The sequence below is a fragment of the Gambusia affinis genome, linkage group LG14, assembly GCF_019740435.1.
Source record: "Gambusia affinis linkage group LG14, SWU_Gaff_1.0, whole genome shotgun sequence".
Classification (NCBI taxonomy): Eukaryota; Metazoa; Chordata; class Actinopteri; order Cyprinodontiformes; family Poeciliidae; genus Gambusia; species Gambusia affinis.
In genome coordinates this window covers 1,219,179-1,241,520 of record NC_057881.1, presented here as the reverse complement: position 1 = coordinate 1,241,520, position 22,342 = coordinate 1,219,179, and the positions used below count along the sequence as shown (strand labels likewise).

At 41.8% G+C, this 22,342-nt stretch overlaps 1 protein-coding gene and 1 long non-coding RNA gene across 6 annotated transcripts; one reads left to right on the top strand and one right to left on the bottom strand.

The window, feature by feature from the left end:
- The first annotated feature begins 1,123 nt into the window (after positions 1-1,123).
- Positions 1,124-21,901, top strand: ago3b (argonaute RISC catalytic component 3b). Of its 4 annotated transcripts, none has more exons than XR_006372842.1 (21): positions 1,124-1,268; positions 1,845-1,990; positions 4,599-4,761; positions 4,854-4,974; positions 8,135-8,343; positions 8,422-8,558; positions 8,909-9,043; positions 9,202-9,289; positions 9,370-9,517; positions 12,693-12,812; positions 12,887-13,030; positions 13,974-14,107; positions 14,762-14,946; positions 15,024-15,183; positions 15,259-15,349; positions 15,913-16,107; positions 16,336-16,470; positions 16,834-16,935; positions 17,025-17,224; positions 18,475-18,650; positions 20,347-21,901. XR_006372842.1 is itself a non-coding variant. In XM_044139567.1 (20 exons), exons 2-20 carry the CDS (start codon positions 1,972-1,974, stop codon positions 18,581-18,583), a joined length of 2,574 nt encoding a protein of 857 aa, XP_043995502.1. In that variant the 5' UTR covers positions 1,124-1,268; positions 1,845-1,971; the 3' UTR covers positions 18,584-21,901. The 4 variants fall into 4 exon arrangements, 2 of the variants coding, with proteins under 2 accessions (XP_043995502.1, XP_043995501.1); XR_006372841.1 differs by having other exon boundaries at positions 19,419-21,901; XM_044139567.1 differs by having other exon boundaries at positions 12,887-13,009; positions 18,475-21,901.
- LOC122844274 lies at positions 2,064-6,483 on the bottom strand. 2 transcript variants are annotated; one of them, XR_006372843.1, is made up of 5 exons: positions 6,316-6,483; positions 5,551-5,573; positions 5,348-5,439; positions 4,574-5,222; positions 2,064-3,500 (listed from the first exon to the last, which is right to left on the bottom strand). It is a non-coding gene; the product is annotated as an uncharacterized LOC122844274 (long non-coding RNA). The 2 variants fall into 2 exon arrangements; XR_006372844.1 differs by lacking the exon at positions 5,551-5,573 and having other exon boundaries at positions 6,316-6,482.
- Positions 21,902-22,342: the final 441 nt, after the last annotated feature.

Sequence of the window (22,342 nt, the reverse complement as noted above, 5' to 3'; positions counted from 1 at the left end):
TCCTTATATATCATATCAATAAATTGATGTATTATAAAGAAAGAAATGAAGGAACATAAATTAAAAGCCAATCTAGATAAAATTTTTAGATGAATTGTTAGTCTTCTACTTTTTGTGGATTTTTATTGTAAAGTTGTGAAATATTAATAACTATAGACATCTAATTATTACAGATGATTTAAGTATTCAAAATACTTATGAATTCTTAAATAATTAACTATGATTTAAGAACTTAAATACCGTAATTATTATGTATTAATTAATAATAAATAGTATTATTACTATTATTAATAATTACTACTACTAATAATAAAAAACTTAAGTATTCATTTAAATTGAATAACTCAATTTGAGTATTAAATTATTTAATACTTAAATCATTTATTTTATTAATTTGTTTTTGTAGTTCAACAGATTCTTTATCTAATTCATTCTGTTTCGTAATTATCTCATGTTTTCCAGTGTAACATTGTCACTTGAAGCCTTTTTTTTAAACAAAAGTATTCTTAAATGTCAAGCATGACGTCACCCTCTTCAGGAAATGACGTTCTTTTCTACGCTTGGTATTTCCTGACGGGTTTCCCTTAGCAGAGGAGGGGACTGAAACTGTCGCAAATCACAGAAATTTAATGCACTGACACCGGAAATCATGTGTTTTTACCCTTCAACCTAAAAAAATCTACTATTAAAAATAAATCAGAAAAAGAAATTCTGAATTATAATATGTAGCAGACAGATAAGTTTCTTTATTTCTGGTACTGCTTCATATTATTTTGTTTGACTTTAAGAAATCGTTTGCCTTTTCTTATTAGATGCTCACTCATAAATGTATCATGTAGGTAAATTCACTTTTATCAAAGAGATTTAGGAAATTTTAAATAATTTACCCATAAAAATCACAAAGATTCAAGCACAATAAAATAATTTTGATTTTTTTACCTTTGTGTTTTTTATTTGCCAAATAAAAGCAAAAATAAATTAACTCTAGATGAAAATTAAAAGTTGATATTTTGAAATAACTTACCCATATTTCATTTAAAACGTGCAAATATTGAAAAGCTTATTTAGCGAGCTAGGCGTGCTTTTATTTTGAAAGTATTTACGGAAGTGGCTCGTATATGTTTACTCTATCGTTCCGCTCGATCTGATTAGACCGGTTTTTACGGAGGAGGACACCGGGTTCCCGAACTCCTACCAGCCGTCTGAAAGAGAGGAACGCCGGCTTGTCACGTTCATTCAGCGGAACACCGAGTTCATTCTAGAAGAAGGTGAACATTTCTGCCGTTTTTCAGCTGTTAGCTGTCAGTGTTTGAAGCTAAAAACGCTTTTAGCCGACACACGGTCCTGAAGTTGGAGTCTGAATGATACCTTCATGCTAAAGGGCCGTGTCACAGTTTTTAAGGAGTGTTTTCTACATTTAATCGGCTGCGGTTAAAATTCTCAGGTATGTAGGAGGATCAGATGGGGGATGAAATACTTAGCAGCCCTTAAAGGCCATTTTTTTAAATTGCACTTTTATCTTTATATTTATTTTACTTTTAATGGAAAAAACTGCGACTTAAAAGTTTTTGTTCCAAAATGTAGCCCAACCTAGGCTACATTTTTATTTAATGCAAATTAATATATATCAGTTTTAAATAGTTTATTTATTTTATATTTTGTTTTATCCCTATTAAAGGTAGTTTAGATACTTTTAAAAAGCGTAATAGCCCTTTAATGTCGCGCCAAATAAGAGGCTAACTTCAGGCTGATCATGTACTTATTTTAGTCCGGGCTAAAGCCGGTCCAAACTGTCTCCAGTCTCCTCCGAGTGGAAATTCAGCAGTTTATTATTCTGTTTTCAGGTGGAGGCGCAGTATAGAACCGGGCCAGGACCGTGTAGTACCGCTGGAAGCAGGGGAGGGAGGGGGAGCCAGCCCGGATCCACACCGAGTTACAGCGAGCCGGGTCGTCCGGACCGAGACCTCATGAATGGAAATCGGAACAACAGGTGAGCATGCTCTGAATGCCAGATACACCGGGATGTGTTTCAGATAAACCGGTCTCACGGGTTTCCTCAGCTGGCTGTCAAAGAGAGATCCGGTCAGGTGTGTCTGAATCTGGGAGGCTGCAGAGATCCAGTCAGGAGGTTCCGAAGGTGGTGGGATCCAGTCAGGAGGTTCCGAAGGTGGTGGGATCCAGTCAAGAGGTTCCGAAGGTGGTGGGATCCAGTCAAGAGGTTCCGAAGGTGGTGGGATCCAGTCAAGAGGTTCCGAAGGTGGTGGGATCCAGTCAGGAGGTTCCGAAGCTGGTGGGATCCAGTCAGGAGGTTCCGAAGCTGGTGGGATCCAGTCAGGAGGTTCTGGATATTCAGTTGAAGCTGCTGAGCTGGTAGTGACTCAGACGGGTCCGTTTGCTCCCGAACCGGGTCGGCTTTTCCTGTAACAGTCAGCGACTTTACAACCTGCCAACATTTCAGAACTCTAATAACCGTTTTATCTCCACTTTCTGGATAAATTGTATATTTAACCATAAAACGTTGGTGGGACTCAGATTTAGTGAATTCTGAGCCGATTTTTCTCTCTGGATTCTTACAAACCTACAAGTTCAGGAAGTGAGCGGGTTTTGGTTCTGCATTTCCACGTCGTCTGGATGTTTCTGTTTTTGGTGCCGTTTCTGTCTGAATCCTAGATGTTTGGACCATCTTGTCCCGGTCCGGTTCCTTTCCCGCTCCATTTTATTTATGCAACATTTTAAAGAGACGATAAGAAACATTTGTTTTCTGACCGTCTTAGATTTTTATAATAAATTAAACACATTTCCAGTTTGAAGGTTTAATTTTTGGTCGGAGGACAGAAAATGTTAGATGTTGGTAGAAAGCATGTTGGATATTTTTGGATGTTTGATGGGTGTCAGTATTCCCAGTATTCCCAGTAAAATCAGCGCCGGACCCTGGTGGAGGTCACCAGTCCGACCGTTTTCCCCCCGGAGCGTCGGAGGCGATCCGTCTTTCCCGTTATTCCTCAGAAGGATTTCCGATTCCTGATTTAATTTCAGGAGGTGATGATTACCGACTCGAACGCACCCGTTTACCTCCTCCTGCCTGCCCACTGTTGCCATGGTGAAAATGTGGCAACATCGATGCCGTCACCATGGCGACAGCTCAGCGGGAAGAAGAGCGTCTTCATCCTTCCTGACCGTTTCATCAGCTTCTCTGAGTCTGGAAACGGTGATGTCACTCTGGTTTCCAGTTCGCCATGCCGCTCACCCACTCACCCTCCTCTGGCCCGGCCCGGTACGGCCCGGCCCGGTACCCGCTCTGGTTTTTCTCTGCAGCTCCGGCGTTGTGTTTTCCAACACCAGGAAACTTGTAACATCCTGGAGCGTCTTCTGCTCTCTCCTCCTCGTTAACCACTTCCTGTCGCCTCGCTGCATTAATGATCGCAGCCCGTTTGTACCGACCCGGTTCTGTTCTGGACAGGCTGGTTCTGGATCTCAGAGGGATTATCCTCCTCAGCTACCTGGAAAGGATGGGAAAGAAAACAGAGAATAGAAAAAACAAGTCAGACTTTCTAAACTGATAAATTGTGATTAATCGATTAATTAAATAATCCTCCACTAATTTAGTAATTGATTAATTGATCGTTAACTGGAGAATTCAGACTCAAAAAAGGCCATTTGATAAAAGAACAACAAAGTCACAACAGAAATTAAACCAAAACTTCTCAACAAATACAAACATTTTGCTTTTAAGATGAAAAATCTTCTGCTAATCAATATCTAACGAGCATCTTTTTCCATCCAGTTATTAATCAGTCAACCAGTTAATAATCAACAGGTAAGCAGAGTTTTTTGCTTGTTGGCACTAGAATGATTTTTTGAGCTGCAGATGATTTAACTAAACAAACACTGTTATTGCATTTTGGGCAACAAAATGTTTTCTTATTTTAAAAAAGTTTAATTATTCATCTGTAATTCTAATGTTGTATAAAATAAGCTCAAGTGGTTTAATGAAAAATCTGCAGAGTGTAAATTTTTTTAATCTGTAGATTAAAATGAATCATTTTTAATGATTATTGAAATAATCTTTAGCTTAATTATTGCTCTGAAGGTGTTTTTGAGCAAATGGGCTTTTTTAGAGTCTGTATGCTAACAATTCATTAATTACTAAATTAGTTGATCATTTCAGGAATCAATTAATCCGATTAATTGTTTTAGTCCCATCTGAAATACCAAACTAAAGCCTTGAAATTTCTATTTTCCTGTCATTTTGGGAAACAAAGGCACCAAACAAACTGGGATTTAACTGAATGACATTTAATCCTGGAAAACTGCGTCCAGATTTATATTTTCACCAATACAAGTTTATTAAAAAACAGTCAAATGTACCTTTGCCTCACTGACCAATCAGAAGCCGGCGTCCGATCTGAGCTCAGGTTTATTGGAAAAAATAAAAACCTGATGCTAAAACCCAACAAGATGACCAGAACTTCTGCAGGAACCTGAACGCCACACCACGATGCTGTTCTGTTTTTTTGTTAAATTGCTGAAAAAATGCACATCAAATATTCCCTGTGAATTTAGTTTTCCTCACATTTTCCCGTCTCTCCTGATCTTAGGAGCCCACACCTTGTTTACGTTGCCACGGCGACCCGGATATGGCTCCATCGGAAAGCCCATCAAGCTCCTGGCCAACTGCTTCCAGGTGGAAATCCCTAAGATCGACGTCTACCTGTACGAGGTCGACGTCAAGCCAGAGAAATGCCCCCGGCGGGTCAACAGGTACCGGAAGAGTCCGGAGCGGATCCGTCCAGAACCTGGGCGTCTGTTCTGCCGGGAAGCATCTGAACCGGGGTGTTCTGTGTTTTCTCCAGGGAGGTGGTGGACTCCATGGTGCAGCACTTCAAGGTGACGATCTTCGGCGACCGGCTGCCGGTTTACGATGGGAAGAGGAGTCTCTACACGGCGAGTCCACTTCCTGTCGCCACAGGCGGGGTAAGACTGAAGGGAGTCAGCACAGCTGGAAACCAGAGATCCAAACCTGGGCAGACTCAAACCTTAACATTCACAGCCACATAGAGACGGTTACAAAGTCGGCCTTCCGTCACAAACAGCAAGTGTGCACTGAAAGCAGCCATGAATGGTCAGGTATGGTCTTGTGATCACTGATGGGGAAGTGTCTTCGTCCTGGTTCCACACCAATAAGGAAGGCTTCAACACTGGCTCCCATCTTTGACAAAATGCTAAGAAGACAAATAATAGGAAATATTAACTATAAATAGCAAATAGCAAATTAAGCCAATGAGAAAGTCCTTCTACACAAGAAGTAGGATCATAGAATAACCACATATCTGACAACATGGCCCACAGTTTGACATGAGCTGCTTTGGATTCTTCTTCTCGCCGTTGGACGTAGGAAGAATCACATGAACCAACAGAAGAACGCCTGTTTTTCCCAGCCTGGAGGAAAAACAGGAAAAATAGCAGAAATATTAGGATAATAAATAAATATTTTAGAGAGAAGTGTGAGCAAAACTAGCCAGACACATATTCATTCAAAATACTGTCCACCTGGTTTAGCCTTTTGTCACCACCTACAAGATAAAGCATGAAAAATTCAGAAATAATTACCATGAACACAACTGAGACATTAAGTATCACATAATCATTGGGGATTATAGAAATTAGTCAGTTTACAGAAATACTCTGGACAGCATTAAAAGTTCCTTCTGAAGAAATGTGTTGAAGTCATCATAACAGGTTTCAGTCACCAACGTGACGCACTAATGATGGCAGCCATTATGTCATTATTTAGAGAGAAACATTGTGGTTTAGCTTTGATCGCAGGTCAAGCCACTGGTCCAACACAGCTCCTCTCCCCGTTATGGCGTCTAAAGCCAAAAAACTCAGGAAAAGTTAAATAATGTTAATTCAAACAGCCTTCAGGTTTTTCAGACAGTTTTAATGTTCGGTTAACCACCAGACACCTCGCGCTACCTGGTTAGCTTTATCTGCTAACAAAAACACTAAACCAGGGGTGATCACGTCCAGCCCTCCAGAGCTTCGTCCCGCAACGTAGATACATCTTTACTCCAACAGACCCGGATCAGCGCTGATCAGAGCTGCTAACGAGCCACTCATTTGACTCAGGTGTTGGAGCAGAGAAGCATCTGGAAGCTGCAGGAGGACTGGAGGACTGGACTAAACATTCGCATTTACCGTGATATCCAAACAAGTAAACTTACAGTAAGCGAAGTATGTATACGACTCGATACTCTTGCGCAAACGAAAAATTAATGCATCCATAAAAAATAGTCAAAAACATCATAACCTTACCTTGTGACGGTAAGCTCCAGACAAGACGCCATGTTGCTTTTCCCCGCTCCTCGGGCTGACACGTGACGTCACAGATACGTTAGAACTGCGGGAGGAACTCTGGTGATGATTTCAGAATCAACACCTGGAAGAGTTGCTTAAATTTAACTGGAATAACACTCATGTTGTTGACTTAGACTAAACAATGTTGAATTAACACACGTGTTATTTTTAACATACAACACTGGAATCTAACAGTGTTGAATTTGCTGTGTACTGTAGGGTTTCTTGGGTTTCATGCGGGTCGTAAACCATCCACACAGAAGTCTTATTGTGGTCACATTTAATTATTAGTAAGAACAACCACGCAAAAAAAAATGATTTGAGCAAAATCATAATTAAATATGTTTGAGCCTCCTAGATAAGAAGTGTAAAACGTTTCCTTTAATGATGCTGAAAAACGTTTTCACCATCCCATCCCCACTCAGGATGGGAAGGTTTTCCAGGCAGGAGGGAAAATCACATCACTTTCTGAAGGTCGTCATGTGACTCTGTTGGTGTCGGGTCTTAACAGGAGGTGAAGGAGTGGTACTAACTCTGACCTTTCCAGTAGCCATGATGACGGTCATCGTCCGGATCCATAAACAGAACATGAGTTAAAATCGGTTCTGACAACATTTCCAGCATTAAAGAATGAATGTCTCAGAAATATCTTTTATCTTTAGTCTCATTGATTACCTTCTAAAAAATCAACCAGACAGCTGCTGCTGATCCAACTTCCAGAAAACTGTAAAACAGCCGAAACCAGAACAAGTTTAAAGTTCCTTTTGATTAGTAGTCAATGAAATAAGGACAATGTATCTACAGTATAAGCGTTTCATATCAGTCTATTGATAATTATTGATTTATTTATTTTTATTATCTGAATATTGGCAGTCTGTTGCTGTGACCTTTCCTGTTTTATTCAGTTTTTATTTTTTAGCGGTTATGAGGCGCGGTGGGAAAACCTTAAACTGCTGCTGCCAAGTTACTCAGCAGATTGTTGCTAGGCAACCAGAGTTAGTGGGAGCTTGAAACTGCTTATCACTCAGCAGGTTGTTGCTAGGCAACTGCGGAGTGAGAGTTGTTGATTAGCTTAGCTGGTTGTGAGAGGCTGAGCGGCTAAAGCTTTTCCTCTGCCTACATCAGTTCAGTGAATATTCTGAATATTGGATATTCTATCAGATATATTATTTAGTGATATTGATCGTGTGTACAGCCCTAATTGATCAAAGTATTTGAAGTGTGATTCCTCGATGGTTTTGGTAATTCTCTGCAAAAACAGAAAATCTTAGCAAGTAATTTTGGTTTATATTCGAGGACAAATATCTTAGTTTAGTTGAAATGAGATGAAACTTACTGTAACGTTTCAGCAACATACAGCAGCTGGTTTTAAATAAATTATTCATTAATATTCATTAAAATGGCAGATTATTTCAGTTGTAACAAAACATTCCCCCATATTATAAGAAGACAAATAATCTGCCAACTTTTTCATCAATATGAAGGAATTATTGACTGTAAATGAGATCTTGCTGAAGAGTCACTCATGAGTCAGTTTTGTCTTATTTTAACTGTACTAAAATATTTCCACAAGAAACCAGGATTAGTAAACTTCTTTTAGTAGATTAATAGATTTAGTTTTTGCAGTGTGGCTTTTGACAAAATGTAATGTTTACAAAGTCGACTCCATGATGTTTGAACTGCCTTGTTGCTTAAACGTTTTGGACTGATGAAGCTGAAGACTCCGGTTGGTCCGGTCCGGTTCGGTTCCTCAGTGGTCTCCTCTGGTCCGGTGCAGGTGGACCTGGACGTCACGCTGCCTGGCGAAGGCGGGAAGGACCGCCCGTTTAAGGTCGGCATGAGGTTCGTGTCGCTGGTCAGCTGGCACCTGCTGCATGAAGTCCTGACCGGACGCAGCGTCCCTGAGCCGCTGGACCTGGACAAGCCGCTCAGCACCAACCCGGTCCACGCCGTGGACGTCGTCCTGCGACACCTGCCCTCCATGAAGTCAGTGCTGCTGTGTTGGAACGACTTGACAGCGTCGTCAGGAGCGGAGATGACAGTGTGGTGTCTGTCCCCCACCAGGTACACCCCAGTGGGTCGGTCCTTCTTCTCCTCCCCTGAGGGCTACGACCACCCGCTGGGCGGAGGCCGGGAGGTTTGGTTCGGCTTCCACCAGTCGGTGCGGCCCGCCATGTGGAAGATGATGCTGAACATCGATGGTGAGTGTCGAGGGGAACAGGAATCTCTGTTCCGCTGTGAAGGAAAGGAAAGCAGGACGAGTCCAGTGCAAATCTTCTGGGATGATTGATTGGCAGGATTGTTTCTCCGCAGCTCCAGCAGAGCGAGGAGGAGCTGCGTGCGCATTTACCTGTGCATCGCACAGCGATTCTTACAGTCTAACAAATTTTTTTTAACAAGGTAAACTGTCTTCTCCTCCACAGTAGATAAATAAACAGTTTGATTAATCGTTCCAGTCCAGGTGAACTGCAGGCTCTGTGATTAAATAATATGTGTGACGTGTCTTAAGCAGATGAACTTAAGAAGCTCAGACTGTCGTTTCCTCCTCCAGTTTCAGCCACGGCCTTCTACAAAGCGCAGCCGGTCATCCAGTTCATGTGTGAAGTGCTGGACATCCACAACATGGATGAGCAGCCGCGCTCGCTGCCGGACTCACATCGAGTCAAATTCACCAAAGAGATCAAAGGTGGGAAAACGTGTCCAGGCTTTCTGAAGGCGCTCACACTTTTTATTCACCTTTCAGCTTCACAGTCACGTCTTACATTCACTGGAGCAGATTGTAGAGAAATGTCTGGTTGCTTCCTCAAAAATAAAGAAGGAAAAATGTGTCTGATGCTCGTTCAGGTCTTAAAGTGGAAGTAACCCACTGTGGAAGCATGCGGAGGAAGTACAGGGTGTGCAACGTGACGCGGCGGCCCGCCAGCCTGCAGACGTACGTCTCTCACCGCGTTTCCTCGCAGCTGCAGGCGCTGCAGGTCCCACATTGACCGGATTGCTGTTCTGAATCTTCAGGTTCCCTCTGCAGCTGGAGAACAGCCAGACGGTGGAGCGTACCGTGGCCCAGTACTTCAGGGAGAAGTACAGCCTGCAGCTGAAGTACCCCCACCTGCCCTGCCTGCAGGTGGGCCAGGAGCAGAAACACACCTACCTGCCACTGGAGGTGAGGAGACCACCAACTAGTTCACTGAACTGAATCCATTCATGTTCATAGTTCTATTTCATCCCTACATTCAGTGCTTAAGCGCTGAATGATCATTCTTGCTCAAGCGCAGGTCGAGTACCAATGACACCACAGTCACCTGTGACCTGCTGGGGACCCATGTGACTCTAGTTAGTCACATGGCACCAGCGTTCAATCCCTTTTGTTCTTCTCACATACAGGTTTGTTACAGGTGTGTGGTTTGTGAAGCTGGTTGCTCCTGTGTGTACCACTGTTGTCCTAGCTGCTTGTTGCTGTAGGACAACAGTTTGGTCAGAGCTGCCGGTTTGGTCTCGCCCTCCAGGGGCTGCACAAGTAGATCAGAGACGGCCTCTGTGGTTCCTCCCTTGGAGGAACATATACGGGAACTACATGCTGGCTGGTCAGACATCAAGGTTTTTAGGTCTAACAACAGATGGCAGGGTCCTGGCGGCCATGCAGGAGGCACCGAGGTTTGGCTTGGTGACGGACAAGCAGCCATTGAGATGGAATTCATGGCAATGTCCAGGAAGATATTCTCCTGTGAGGGAGTCGGACTGCTTTTCTCCCTGTTCACCTGCAAGAGTCCCACATGATGGAGCACTAACCGAGTGTCTCGAACCGCCTGTTGTGTGAGCCAGTCGTCCAGATACAGGGGGATCCTTAATCCTTGTGCCTGCAGAGGAGAGGGGGCCGCTGCGACACATCGGGTGAACACCCTGGGAGACAGCAAAAGTCCGAACGAGAGGACCCTGAACTGGAAGTCTCTCCCTTGAAAAGGGCCAATGGGGCAGAGCGACTGGAACATGAAAATAAGCATCCCTGAGATCTATGGAAGTGAACCAATCACCTGGAGAAATCGCCTGCAACACTTCCTCAATGGTCAGCATGCAAAAAGGCATGACCTTCAAGTTCACATTGAGGTCGAAGACTGGACGTAGCCAATTAGCTCTACGTCCTTAAGAAAATGAAAAAATGTGGTGTTTTTTCTCCAACATATATATATATGTATATATGTATATTTATACATGCACTTACATTAAAAAAACAAGGGGAGGCAGCAAACATTTAAGTCCATTTTGGCAATTGACATTTCTTAGAGAGGTCCTCATGGGCTCATATGAAAGAGAGATGTACATATCCAGTGTCTTTCACTAAAGACACTGGATACACACTTCCTCTTCTTTCCTGTCCTCCAGGGATGTTTCAATGCCCAGATCTCTCAGTGTAGAGCAGGGGTGGGCACTCCAGGCCTGGAGGTTCGGTCTCCTGCAACTTTTAGATGTATCTCTACTTCAACACACCTGAGTCACATAATGAGGTCATTAGCAGGACTCTGAAGAACCTGGCAGCACTTGGGAGGTGATTCAGCTATTGGATTCAGGTGTGTTGGACCAGGGAGACTCTAAGAGCTGCAGGACACCGACCCCTGGTGTAAGGTGTGCTGCTAGAAGAGTTTCAGCTGAGCTGGGTATGACGACTGGGCTTTAATGTTCTTTTAGCTACTTTATTACCTCTCTGACCTTTTTCCTTTTCTTCTGCAAGTCAGGTGAATAGTCATGGTTGAAATAAATTGTGTGCTCTTGGTACTTTATGTTTCTTTGCTTCTAAGCTTGTAATAGCACTTTTTGTTTTACATTAAAGTCCAGAAACCGGGTTATAATGGATCATGGAGGCGCCGCTGCGGCTTTGGACCCAACACTCTGTGTGCTCTTTCTAGTTTAATGACAACTTCTTCCTGAAACTCTAGAGAAGTGCTCAGAAGGTCTGTGATAAAGTTCACCATATCTTCTGTTTCTACTCCCTCTGGGATGCCATACAGCCTGATGTTATTACGGCGGAGTCTGTTTTCCATGTCGTCACATTTAGCCGTGAGGTTAGCTTCTCTTTCTAGCAAAGTCCCAGCGCTCTCTCCTGCCGTATGCTTAAGTCTTACTCTGTCCTCGGCTGCAGTCAGTCTTCTGTCCAGCCCCTCCATTCGTTTCTTTAAGTCCTCCATTGATGATTCTACCCGGTGTAGAAACCTCTTCAGGTCCCGAAATGAGTCGGTGTTTTCCTGCCGTGGTTTTCGTAATTCCGTTAGCATCACAGTTTCCCCGCTAGCATCTCCTGTAGCTTTCAACGGTGTAGCTTCGGCTAACGTTAGCTGCTTGGAGCCTGCCGTAACGTCGTCTTCTCTACCAGCCTTCATGTCTTTCTTCTCCGTATTTTGACTAGAACTCCTTTCCTTTTAGTTTAGTACTCATTTATCACTTTTCATTACTTTGTCGGCTATTTATTGTGGGTCTGGTGGAGCGGCAAAATTATGCATCCGTCTTCTCCATTGCCTTCCCGGAAGTCAAAAGTGTAGTGTTTTATAAGATGATTATCTTTTACTGTTCCAGTAATGCCGAAATTAATAGTAAATAATAAAGACTTTGTGGTGTTCTGATTTAGTAATGTAATTATATTAGTTGTGTCACCACCCCCACGCCACTAAAGGCAGTATCAGGCCCGAAAAGATGCGACTAAGAAGCAGATTTATTAGTACACCGAAAGCTACAGAATTTGTTAAAACTTGTGAGCTACGCTGAAGTAAATAAAAGAGACGTTTAAATACATGCTAAGAGTGAAGATCCTTCCTAAAGATGAAAATATATCAGATTTCAAAAGAAAAACGGGAGGCCGTGGATAATATAGGAAATAGCGCCCCCTTCACTTCCGGGGTGCAATGGTCTCATTTCCAAATTAGGTATGAGACTGACATTGGTCCGTCCCGCCGTGTTCAGTCTATCCGCTCACCTGTATAAATACCTGTAATTCGCTTTCAACCAGCACCTCCCGGAGGAGAAAGACTGCCGTACTCCAGGCATCGCGCCAGTCATTTTAAGGACGCTTATTGGTCCCCAAAAGCGATGGAAACCCGGGCATTATGATCAATCAATAAAATCCCCACGGGCTGAACTTAAAGATTTGACATTTAGCTTCCGTCACAAACTCGGAGGCGGAAGTCAGAGCTCCGCGTAATGCAAGTGATGCCCCGGGCGGAACACGGTTCTCTAAAAAAATATAACATAAATTAACTAGCTTCGAGGCAGGTAAATTTTCGTCGAGGAAGTTTAATAATCGAGGAAATGTTTCAGCCCTAAACTCAGCAGCTGTTTGTGTGTGTGTGCAGGTGTGTAACATCGTTCCCGGTCAGCGCTGCATTAAGAAGCTGACTGACAACCAGACGTCCACCATGATCAAAGCCACGGCCCGCTCGGCTCCGGACAGGCAGGAGGAGATCAGCCGTCTGGTGAGAGCAGAACCCTCTGCAGAACCCAGCAGAACCCGGTTCAGGCTCACCAGAAATTGCTCTGCCCTCTGCAGGTCAGGAGCGCCAACTACGAGTCCGACCCGTTCGTCCAGGAGTTCCAGTTCCGGGTGCGCGATGAGATGGCTCAGGTGACGGGGCGCGTCCTGCCGGCCCCCATGCTGCAGTATGGCGGCAGGGTGAGCTCTGAACCCCTTATGGTACCTTCCCTTTTCAATCTCCGTCTTAGGCTCAGAAATTGACCCGGATTTCTCCACAGATGCTACATAAGAACAACTCAAACTGTGTTGGAAAAGAAACTTTCACTAAATCCAGTCTTTAGTTTGAATAACCTGCAGTCGTAAACAGGCAAATTCAGTTCAAATTGAAACATAGTTAATGGATCCCAAAGGGGATTTAAAGGCCACAGCATCACATTTATGTTTAGTGTTAGTTTCTGCTCCTTTCAGCTTCAGCAACGTTAAGATTGTTGTTTATGAATTAGCAGTTAGTGAACCCAACTCTTTTTGTTAAGAACTACTGCTGATTTTAATCATATATTCTCATAACAATCATGGTGGCCATTTTGAGAAATGTCCATCAGAAAAAGAAAACACAAGATCAAGAAATCTTTATATGTTTTCACAGCTAGAATAAGATTTGACACCAAACACATTTATCTAATTGGTGATTTCAGAGCAAAATAACATTTTCTGTGACAACCATGATGGCCATCTTGAACAAATCAAAGAAATGATGAATAAATAGGATTTTTATGGATCCGATTATGTTTCTTGACGACCATCTTGAAAACATTTGAGTGTTTCTGGGATTGTGATGTGAACAAAGTATTTAATAATGTTTGTCTTCTGCGTGTCATTTATAATTCTCTACATTTTGAGTCTTAAAATGAGTCTAAAACCATAAAAAAATCTAAGTTAAAACATGTTTTCTGTGGAGAAATCCTGTTTGTCTGCAGCTCCTCTGTTAGTTTTGCTTTTATGCTGCATTTCTGTTTGCTGTGCATCGTCTCTGTGTGAAGAGCAGCTTGATTTACACATTTATACTCCTCATCCAGTCACTGTTGATAACAAGCCTCAGTTAGCTCACAGCGGCCGCCTGCGTGTGAACGGCTGTCGGCACCAACGCATGCTGTCTCTGCAGAACCGCACGGTGGCCACGCCCAGCCACGGCGTGTGGGACATGAGGGGGAAGCAGTTCCACACCGGAGTGGAGATCAAGATGTGGGCCATCGCCTGCTTCGCCACCCAGCGGCAGTGCAGGGAGGAAATCCTCAAGTGAGATCAGAACGGCGTCATAAAAACACTCAGAAATATTCAGATGCTGAGCTTTGCATCATCTTTACCTGCAGAACTAGAACTAAAGATAAGAGGAAATTCTTATAAAATGTTTTGTAACATTTTAATAAAGTAATTCCTCAGATTTATATACAATTTTTATAATTAACCAGAGTAAAATCTTTAAAAATAAATTCTAAATTCTTGTGTAAATCATTTTTACTTATATAATATATTAATTTGTTTTATATAATTTATACAGAAAAGGCATTTTACAAAGATGACTGTTTTATGCATGTTATTTATGTAAAAATAGTAAATAAATATTCAGAAAAATATTTTAAAATTAATAGTAAATTGAAACATTCTAGTTTTTTAAAAATTAAATATTACTGTTAAAATACTAAAAACTATTTATTTTTATTTTTTCTAATTTATCTTATGAATTTAATTATTTTAACTCTGAATACATTTTTAATGAATAAATCTTATTACATAATTTATTTTAAAAACGGAGACAACTACTATTGTCTTCATATAGTAGACGATGCTAATGGTCTACTGCTTACGGTTATAAATTTACTGAAGATATTTAGATGAGTTGGATTGTTTAAACCCGTCTGGATGAACTGTTTCTGGTTCCTGTTTCCCCAGGAGCTTCACGGAGCAGCTGAGGAAGATCTCTAAGGACGCCGGGATGCCAATCCAGGGCCAGCCGTGTTTCTGTAAGTACGCCCAGGGCGCCGACAGCGTGGAGCCCATGTTCAGGCACCTGAAGAACACCTACGCCGGCCTGCAGCTCATCATCGTCATCCTGCCTGGAAAAACGCCCGTCTACGGTAAGAAGCTGAGCGCTGGTAGCAGCTCTGCCCCGCGGCAGGAAGTGATGCAGTGACTGACTGGCTCCGCCCCACAGCGGAGGTGAAGCGGGTGGGAGACACCCTGCTGGGCATGGCCACGCAGTGCGTCCAGGTGAAGAACGTGGTGAAGACGTCGCCCCAGACTCTGTCCAACCTCTGCCTGAAGATCAACGTCAAGCTGGGAGGCATCAACAACATCCTGCTTCCAAACCAGCGGTACGACCCCCACGCGCTGCTGATTCCTCTCGCAGGCCTCTGATAGATGGTAAACTTTGACCTTTACGCCTCCAGGCCGTCGGTGTTCCAGCAGCCAATCATCTTCCTCGGAGCGGACGTCACTCATCCTCCAGCCGGTGACGGGAAGAAGCCGTCGATCGCTGCGGTGAGAACGTCCGACCAGAGCTAGCTTCTGGTTCCTCTGACGTTTCTGTTTATCGCTTGGCTCCCTGGCGCCCCCTGCAGGTCAGGCATGAAACACCACTATTAAAGGGGAACACTAGCCACGCTCCATCAGCGGGTTTTTGTTTTTTTTGCATTCTGAAGCATCACATCAGATGGATGGAAACAGCAAAATAAAAAATAACTTTAAAAACTTCCTCACAGTTTTTACGTTAGTTCGAGGCGGGTTAGGGTAAAAAAGGCAAAATTTAAAATAATTGACCAAATTTAGAAAAAAAAACAACTTTACACTACCTTCAGATTGTTTTTGGCCTTTTCGAAAAACATCTAACAGTGGAAACACGTTTGTAGAATACGTTCTGACCCAGAAAACCTTCCCATCCAGTGGTTCTGTGCCTTACCAGAGGCACTAAATTCCGCCATCTTGTTGTTTATAGTTTTACCCGAGCATCAACATCTGATAAAATCTTTTCTAGCCTGGTTGATTCAGACCAGCAGGTTTTTTTATTTAAAAGCTCGCTGAGTGGGAGCTGTCTCCCCCTGCAGGTGGTCGGCAGCATGGACGCCCACCCCAGCCGGTACTGCGCCACCGTCCGGGTCCAGAGGCCCAGGCAGGAAGTGATCCAGGACCTGGCCTCCATGGTGCGGGAGCTGCTGATCCAGTTCTACAAGTCGACCCGCTACAAGCCGACCCGGATCATCTTCTACAGAGACGGCGTGTCGGAGGGCCAGTTCAGACAGGTGACGCCTCACTTCCTGTTTCATCACACTGTGAACCCCAGACAGTTCAATACTGAGTTATTACTTTATATATTCGTCTGTAAAGCACCAGTTCAAATCATTATCACACAGAGACTTTATGTCTGTTTCTGTTTTATTTATTTAAAAAATGTTTTCAGCTCCAGTTTATTGAGCGTTGAGAATGTGTCCTTGCATTACTGCCCGTCTCTTCCTGTCTCACCTGTCCAGGTGTTGCACTACGAGCTGCTGGCCATCAGGGAGGCGTGCATCAGCCTGGAGAAGGAGTACCAGCCAGGAATCACCTTCATCGTGGTTCAGAAGCGCCATCACACGCGGCTCTTCTGCGCAGATCGCAACGAGCGAGTGAGAGATGCAGCCGATACTTTATTGATTAATCCAAATTCTGGGAAATCTGGAGGGAGAAACTCAGTGGATTATTTGGTCACCAATGTTTTCATAATGCAGACTGGCGTCATGGCCCTCAGGGCGGCCATCTTGTTTGACAGCTTCTGTTTATTTAGATTCATGTCAACTCTACGAAAGATTATTAGGACCAGGCTGCAAATTTTTTAATTTAATTACAAGAATAAAGTCTTAATATTACCAGAAACAACTGGTACTATTAGTGCAGATCATACAGAACCAACAAAACATTCAGAACCAACTAACTTTCTCTGAAATGTTTGATGGTAGACGTTTATTTGATGGATGTTCTGACCGGTTCAGGTCGGCCGAAGCGGGAACATCCCAGCCGGAACCACCGTGGACACGGACATCACTCACCCCTACGAGTTTGACTTTTACCTGTGCAGCCACGCTGGCATCCAGGTGAACTTTGACCTCTAGACCTCAGCAGCGACTCTGTGAGTGGCTCTGAATTCGCCGTCAGCTCAGCGTCTCTCTGTCGCCCCCTGCAGGGAACCAGCCGCCCGTCCCACTACCACGTCCTGTGGGACGACAACTGCTTCACGGCGGACGAGTTCCAGCTGCTCACCTACCAGCTGTGCCACACCTACGTCCGCTGCACGCGCTCCGTCTCCATCCCCGCGCCCGCCTACTACGCCCACCTGGTGGCGTTCCGCGCTCGCTACCATCTGGTGGACAAAGAGCACGACAGGTGGGTCCGGCCAGCCGCACATTGGGTCGACTTAATGAACTAAATGGCTCAATTTAGGAGAAATGTTTGGCTTGGAGACCTAACCACCGGGCACCCTGCACTGGGATTTAAAAGTACTCTCTCCAGCTGTAACCAGTGATATTCCAGATAAATGTGTGTGAGCTACTAACTTTATCAGCCAGTAATCCTGTAGCTCTGTGAAAAAGTAGCAGCAGTGAACAGAAGCAGCTAATAGTCGCATGCTAATTCTAGGAAGCTAAAATCCTGTCGTCAATTTGGATCAGAGGAGCAATTATACTTCCTGTTCTAGCGAAGGTTTAAAAAGATTTTGGCCTCAAATTTTATTAAGGAATTTACAACTTTTTTATTTATTTATAAATCTTTAGTTTTAGAAAGAAAAATCAGGACATTATGGAAGACAAATCCTGACAGAATTGGCAATAAATATAGAAATAAATGATCAACTTGATAAACTTCTTAGTGTGACAAATATTTAATCCAAAAAACAACTTTCCCAACTTATTTGATTACAGATTGTTACATAAATTATTAATTTTCAACAGTATTAATTACTGCTTAATTTTCCATTTTATTTACAAATGCTAGTTTATTTTTTAATTTTTTTCATATTTCATTTCATATTTGATTTACTAATTTTTTCTGTTTTTTTTATTTTAATATTGTTTTTTAGCAGAAAATTGCATTTTTAAATCATTTAATATCTTTCCCTTTTCTCTCATATTGTCATTTCATATATTTAATCATGTTTGTTTCTATTTCTTCCATATTCAGAATGTATGTAATATTTATTTAATTGTTTAATGTATTATCATTAGATAAATAAACAATATGACCAAATAAAAATAGAAGTAAACTGAGAAAACAATGAGATGGAAAATGAAATGTTAGTAATAAGGTTAAATTAATACTTTTAAAAATTATAAATATTTATCATCATCGTATATAACAAATAATTAACATAATGGGTTCTTAGAAAATCATAAAAAAATGTTACACTAGATAATCAAATAAGTCGGGAAAGTTTTTTAAAATTAATTTTTAGATGTAATATTTGGCACATTAGTGATTTTTATCAAGCCTTTATTCATTTCTGTGTTTATTTTCAGTTATGTCAGGATTTTTCCTCCATATTGAAAGTTTTAACCCGGGAGAATCCGGTTTCCCCGGCAGCTTCCCGGTGGGCCGCGATGCGTTTGGTGTCTCACGGTGTTTTCTGTTTGCTGCCGCAGCGCCGAGGGAAGCCACATCTCAGGGCAGAGCAACGGCAGAGACCCGCAGGCGCTGGCCAAGGCCGTGCAGATCCACCACGACACCCTGAGGACCATGTACTTCGCCTGAGGGCCGGTTCTGATCCGACCGCCGAGCTGCTGAAACCTGATCAGAACCGGATTGTCGTCTCCTCACTGTGAGAGACCGCTTCAGAAGTTCTTTGTTTTTCTGCGACAGCGTATTGCGGTCATTTTAGAGAGAACAAAGAGTAAATATCCGCCATAAAACTCTGAACTTTTGAGAATTTTGGAAAAAACATGAAAGAAAATAGTTGCATGTTGTTTCCAAGAAAGAAAACCTGGAAGTTTCTGAGGTAGAAAAATCAAAAATTTGCTACAAAATGCTCAGAAATTTTGAGCTTAGTCTTAAAAAAAAATCTAGAAAAAGTCACGTCAGTTTTTTTTTGACACAAATTTTCTGAGTTTCAAAAGTCAAAAAAATTAGAAGTTTCTTATATTTAATGTTTTTAAAATTTGAGTTTCCAAAGTCAAAAATGTTCTTTTTATACAGTTTGTCTGATTCAAACATTGAAAAGTTTTAAGTATTTAAAATTAAAAACTCAGAAACTTTCATGTTTTCTTTCTGGAAAATTTCAAAAGTGGAAAATATTTGATGTTTGGAAACTTCCTTTTTCCTCAAATGTTTTATTTTTTTTTATTAAGAAACAACATTTTTCTAGTAAATTGACATTTTTAAATTTGCTAATTTAAATGAACTTTTGAGCTCAACCATTTTCTTGTTTTTCCTGGAAAAGGTTTTGGTGGAAATTTATTATTTACTCCTATTTTTCCTTCCCACTGTCGCCCTGATGCATCGTCGTATTTTTCTGAAAATTATGATTTATTTTTTTTTTCCCTCTGAAATTCTCCTGATTCGGATCTTTGTTTCCGGTTCGGACTTGCAGAACTCCTCCGGTGCAATAAGGTTTCCTGTCTGTGGACTGAAACGGTTTTTAATGGCTGAACTCCGTCTCCTGATTGGTCGTCTTTATCAAAGTGCCTGATTGGGTTGAAGCTGATCAGCTGGTACGAAAGGGAACATTTTAATTGGACGGATTCTGCCCGACTTACAGGACTGTAGATGCTTATAATTTTATTGTTTTTTTGCAAATTAATCACCAAACTTTCGATCTATGATGCCAAACTTGTTGGTGTTTCTCTGCGGCGGTTTTATTTCCTGTTGTCGTGTTTTAGCCTCAAACCGGACTTTCTGACGGAGCAGCAGTGTCTCGTTATGCAATAAGGATGAGATTTGTGCGGCTTCCTGCCGCAGTGCCACCGAGCCTCTGGACTTTAACCCAAACGAAGCCACCGAGGCTTCACCACTCGGACCAAACCGCTGTGCCTGCTCGCGTCCGCTTTTACTTGAAGAATATTTGAAGTCTGTACCAACGTATTGGACCGGTTGGGACTGAAATGGACCTCCAGAACCCGCAGGCAGGACATTGTCTCACAGATGCCTTTAATCTCCTTCAGTTTAAGCATTTTGAATCAGTATGAAGATATATTTATAATTGAAATATGAACTAAATGCACGTTTAAACACTTTCTATTTAAAAAATAAAATAAAGGAGTTTATGATATTAATGTTTAGAAATCAAGAGGTTTTAAATTTTATCAACCTGTCAGATAAAAAGCTGAAATATTGAAGTTTGTCAGTAGAGAAATGGCTAAAATCTTTTAGTAATTTAGATCTAGACCTGATTGGACGATCACAGAACAAACTGTCCAATCAGACGATGGATGGATTTATTCTTTAAATTCTGGAACATTCTGGTTCAGTAGATTCTTTTTCACTCAAACGTCTCCAAACTTTTTTTATGTCCCTTCCAGGACCTGCTGCTGTTTCTGAATCAGCACAGTTGTGATTGGACCGTTTGAATCCCCATCGTCCAATCAGGTTGGGGTATGATAGAAGGCCTTCGAACTGAAAGTTTTAGGTTCGTACGATTTGGTAAAATAGATTTTTTTGTTTTTAAATAAAGTATTTAAGTCACTTTTATCAAAAAGGGATGAGCAGACATTAAAAAAAGTTTAAAAGAAACAATCAAATGTTTTTATTTTTTAGTGATGATACGGAGCTCCCTTAATGACGACGTCTAGTGTTCTTGTTCTCTAAATGACAACCACTTCATCTTCGACTTTGAAAAAAATGACTGACTCGTATTTTAACCCTTTCATGCAAGAATTATGATCCTTTGTGTCAGGATTTTTTTTTTTCCCAATTTTTGTTTTTTCTTGAGGCACAAAAAAGTAGAAAAAGAAATTTTGTTAAAATAAAAAATGATTAATTAATTTTCTCCAAATACGAAGTTGTTTTAAAAATACATCAGTAGTATTGTTCTTTAGGGGTTTTCTGATGTCAATATTTTTTTACCTGCTAGTCGTCTGCAGTAGGAGGAGGGATCGGGTCTGTCGGCCATATTGAATTTATCAAAATAATTTCTTGCTTTTGCAGCTGATGGCCAGTAGTTGATGGTGTATTTTATGATGCATTAGTGTCCACTTCAGTGGTCTGTGGGATTTTATAACATAAAGGTCCACAAGAAGCACAAGAAAATGGCTTTTATTCAGCTGTCCACTGTAGTGACCACGATGCATGAAAGGGTTAATATTTAATATTTAAGACAATAAAATTACATTTTTTTTTCTCATTTCTGAAACTAATCCAATGTATAAAACACTTGTTTATCCATTTTATTTGCAGTTTGGTTACGTGTTATTTCATCTATCTTGTAAAATTTAAGTGGTGCTTATTAAAAAATAAAAAATCTGCTTCAGTTTCAAACTCCAGAACCAGAAAATGGACGATTTCCTCAGAGGTTCTGTTGTGATTAGAGAGGGGAGGTTCTAAAGTTTACCGTCGGACCTGAGTGACCGTTTCGGACTTGTGCCTTTTGCTGATGGTGCTGATGAAGTTCTGGTTCTGTGACCCTGCTGTAACGTGTGTCCATGTTGTAATAATTGTGTGATGCCAAGTAAATGAAAAAAAACATTATGCAGAACTTGAAGGGTCGAAGCGGACCGGACCCCCAAAAAAAATTAATAAAGACAATTGTGGAAACTTGATCGGAACCGGTACCGGTTTGGATGTCATGTAGCATTATTTATTTCACGGTTTCTGTGTGTGGGCTGCAGCGCCCCCTGGTGTCATTTCCTCTTTTTAAGTTTTTAATTAACAGCAATAACGGGTCAGAACTCTGCAGGGGGCGGTCGGACTCTGTTTCTACATGATGGAATAAATCTCTGCAGGCTGCACTTAAAAACAAACATGTTTGGGTTTCTCTATATATTTATGTTGTATCCTGATACTGTAAAACTGGATGTTTTACCTCCTGGTCTGATTTTATTTGTGCTATTTTATTTTTAAATAAAGATTCAAACAAGTTGTGAATGTCTTGGGATTTTTTTGACAGATCAACAGAGAGATTAAAAATGTTTCTTTAGCTTTATTTACAAATAAAGATCTGAAATGTGCGGCATGCATCTATATGTAGGCTTTCTGTAGATAATCCTTTCATGTCTGAAGGTGCGAACCAGATCGCTGTTCAAACATCACAGGAAGTGAGTCACAGTTTCAAATTAAAGCAGTGTTTTATGGGAGCGAATTAAAAGCACAGGATGTTTTATGAGCTGGCAGGCAGAGTCAACATGGAGGCGACGCGTTCAGAGGTAAACACCTGAAGGTTCCTCAAACACTGACCCAGGATCAGATTGCAGCTGCTTACTGTCAGGAAGTGGCAGGTGGTGTGAGGGTAAACACGGCGTCCATGTTTACCGTCCTGACAGGGATTCAATTAGAGCTGGGGAAGGTTCTGGATCCAGAACC

Bases quoted from the DNA above. Each gene is read 5' to 3' on its own strand.
- ago3b (XM_044139566.1), top strand. The intron at 14,947-15,023 runs GTAAGAAGCTGA...TCCGCCCCACAG, and splicing joins TGGAAAAACGCCCGTCTACG to CGGAGGTGAAGCGGGTGGGA. The intron at 16,108-16,335 runs GTGACGCCTCAC...TCACCTGTCCAG, and splicing joins CGGAGGGCCAGTTCAGACAG to GTGTTGCACTACGAGCTGCT.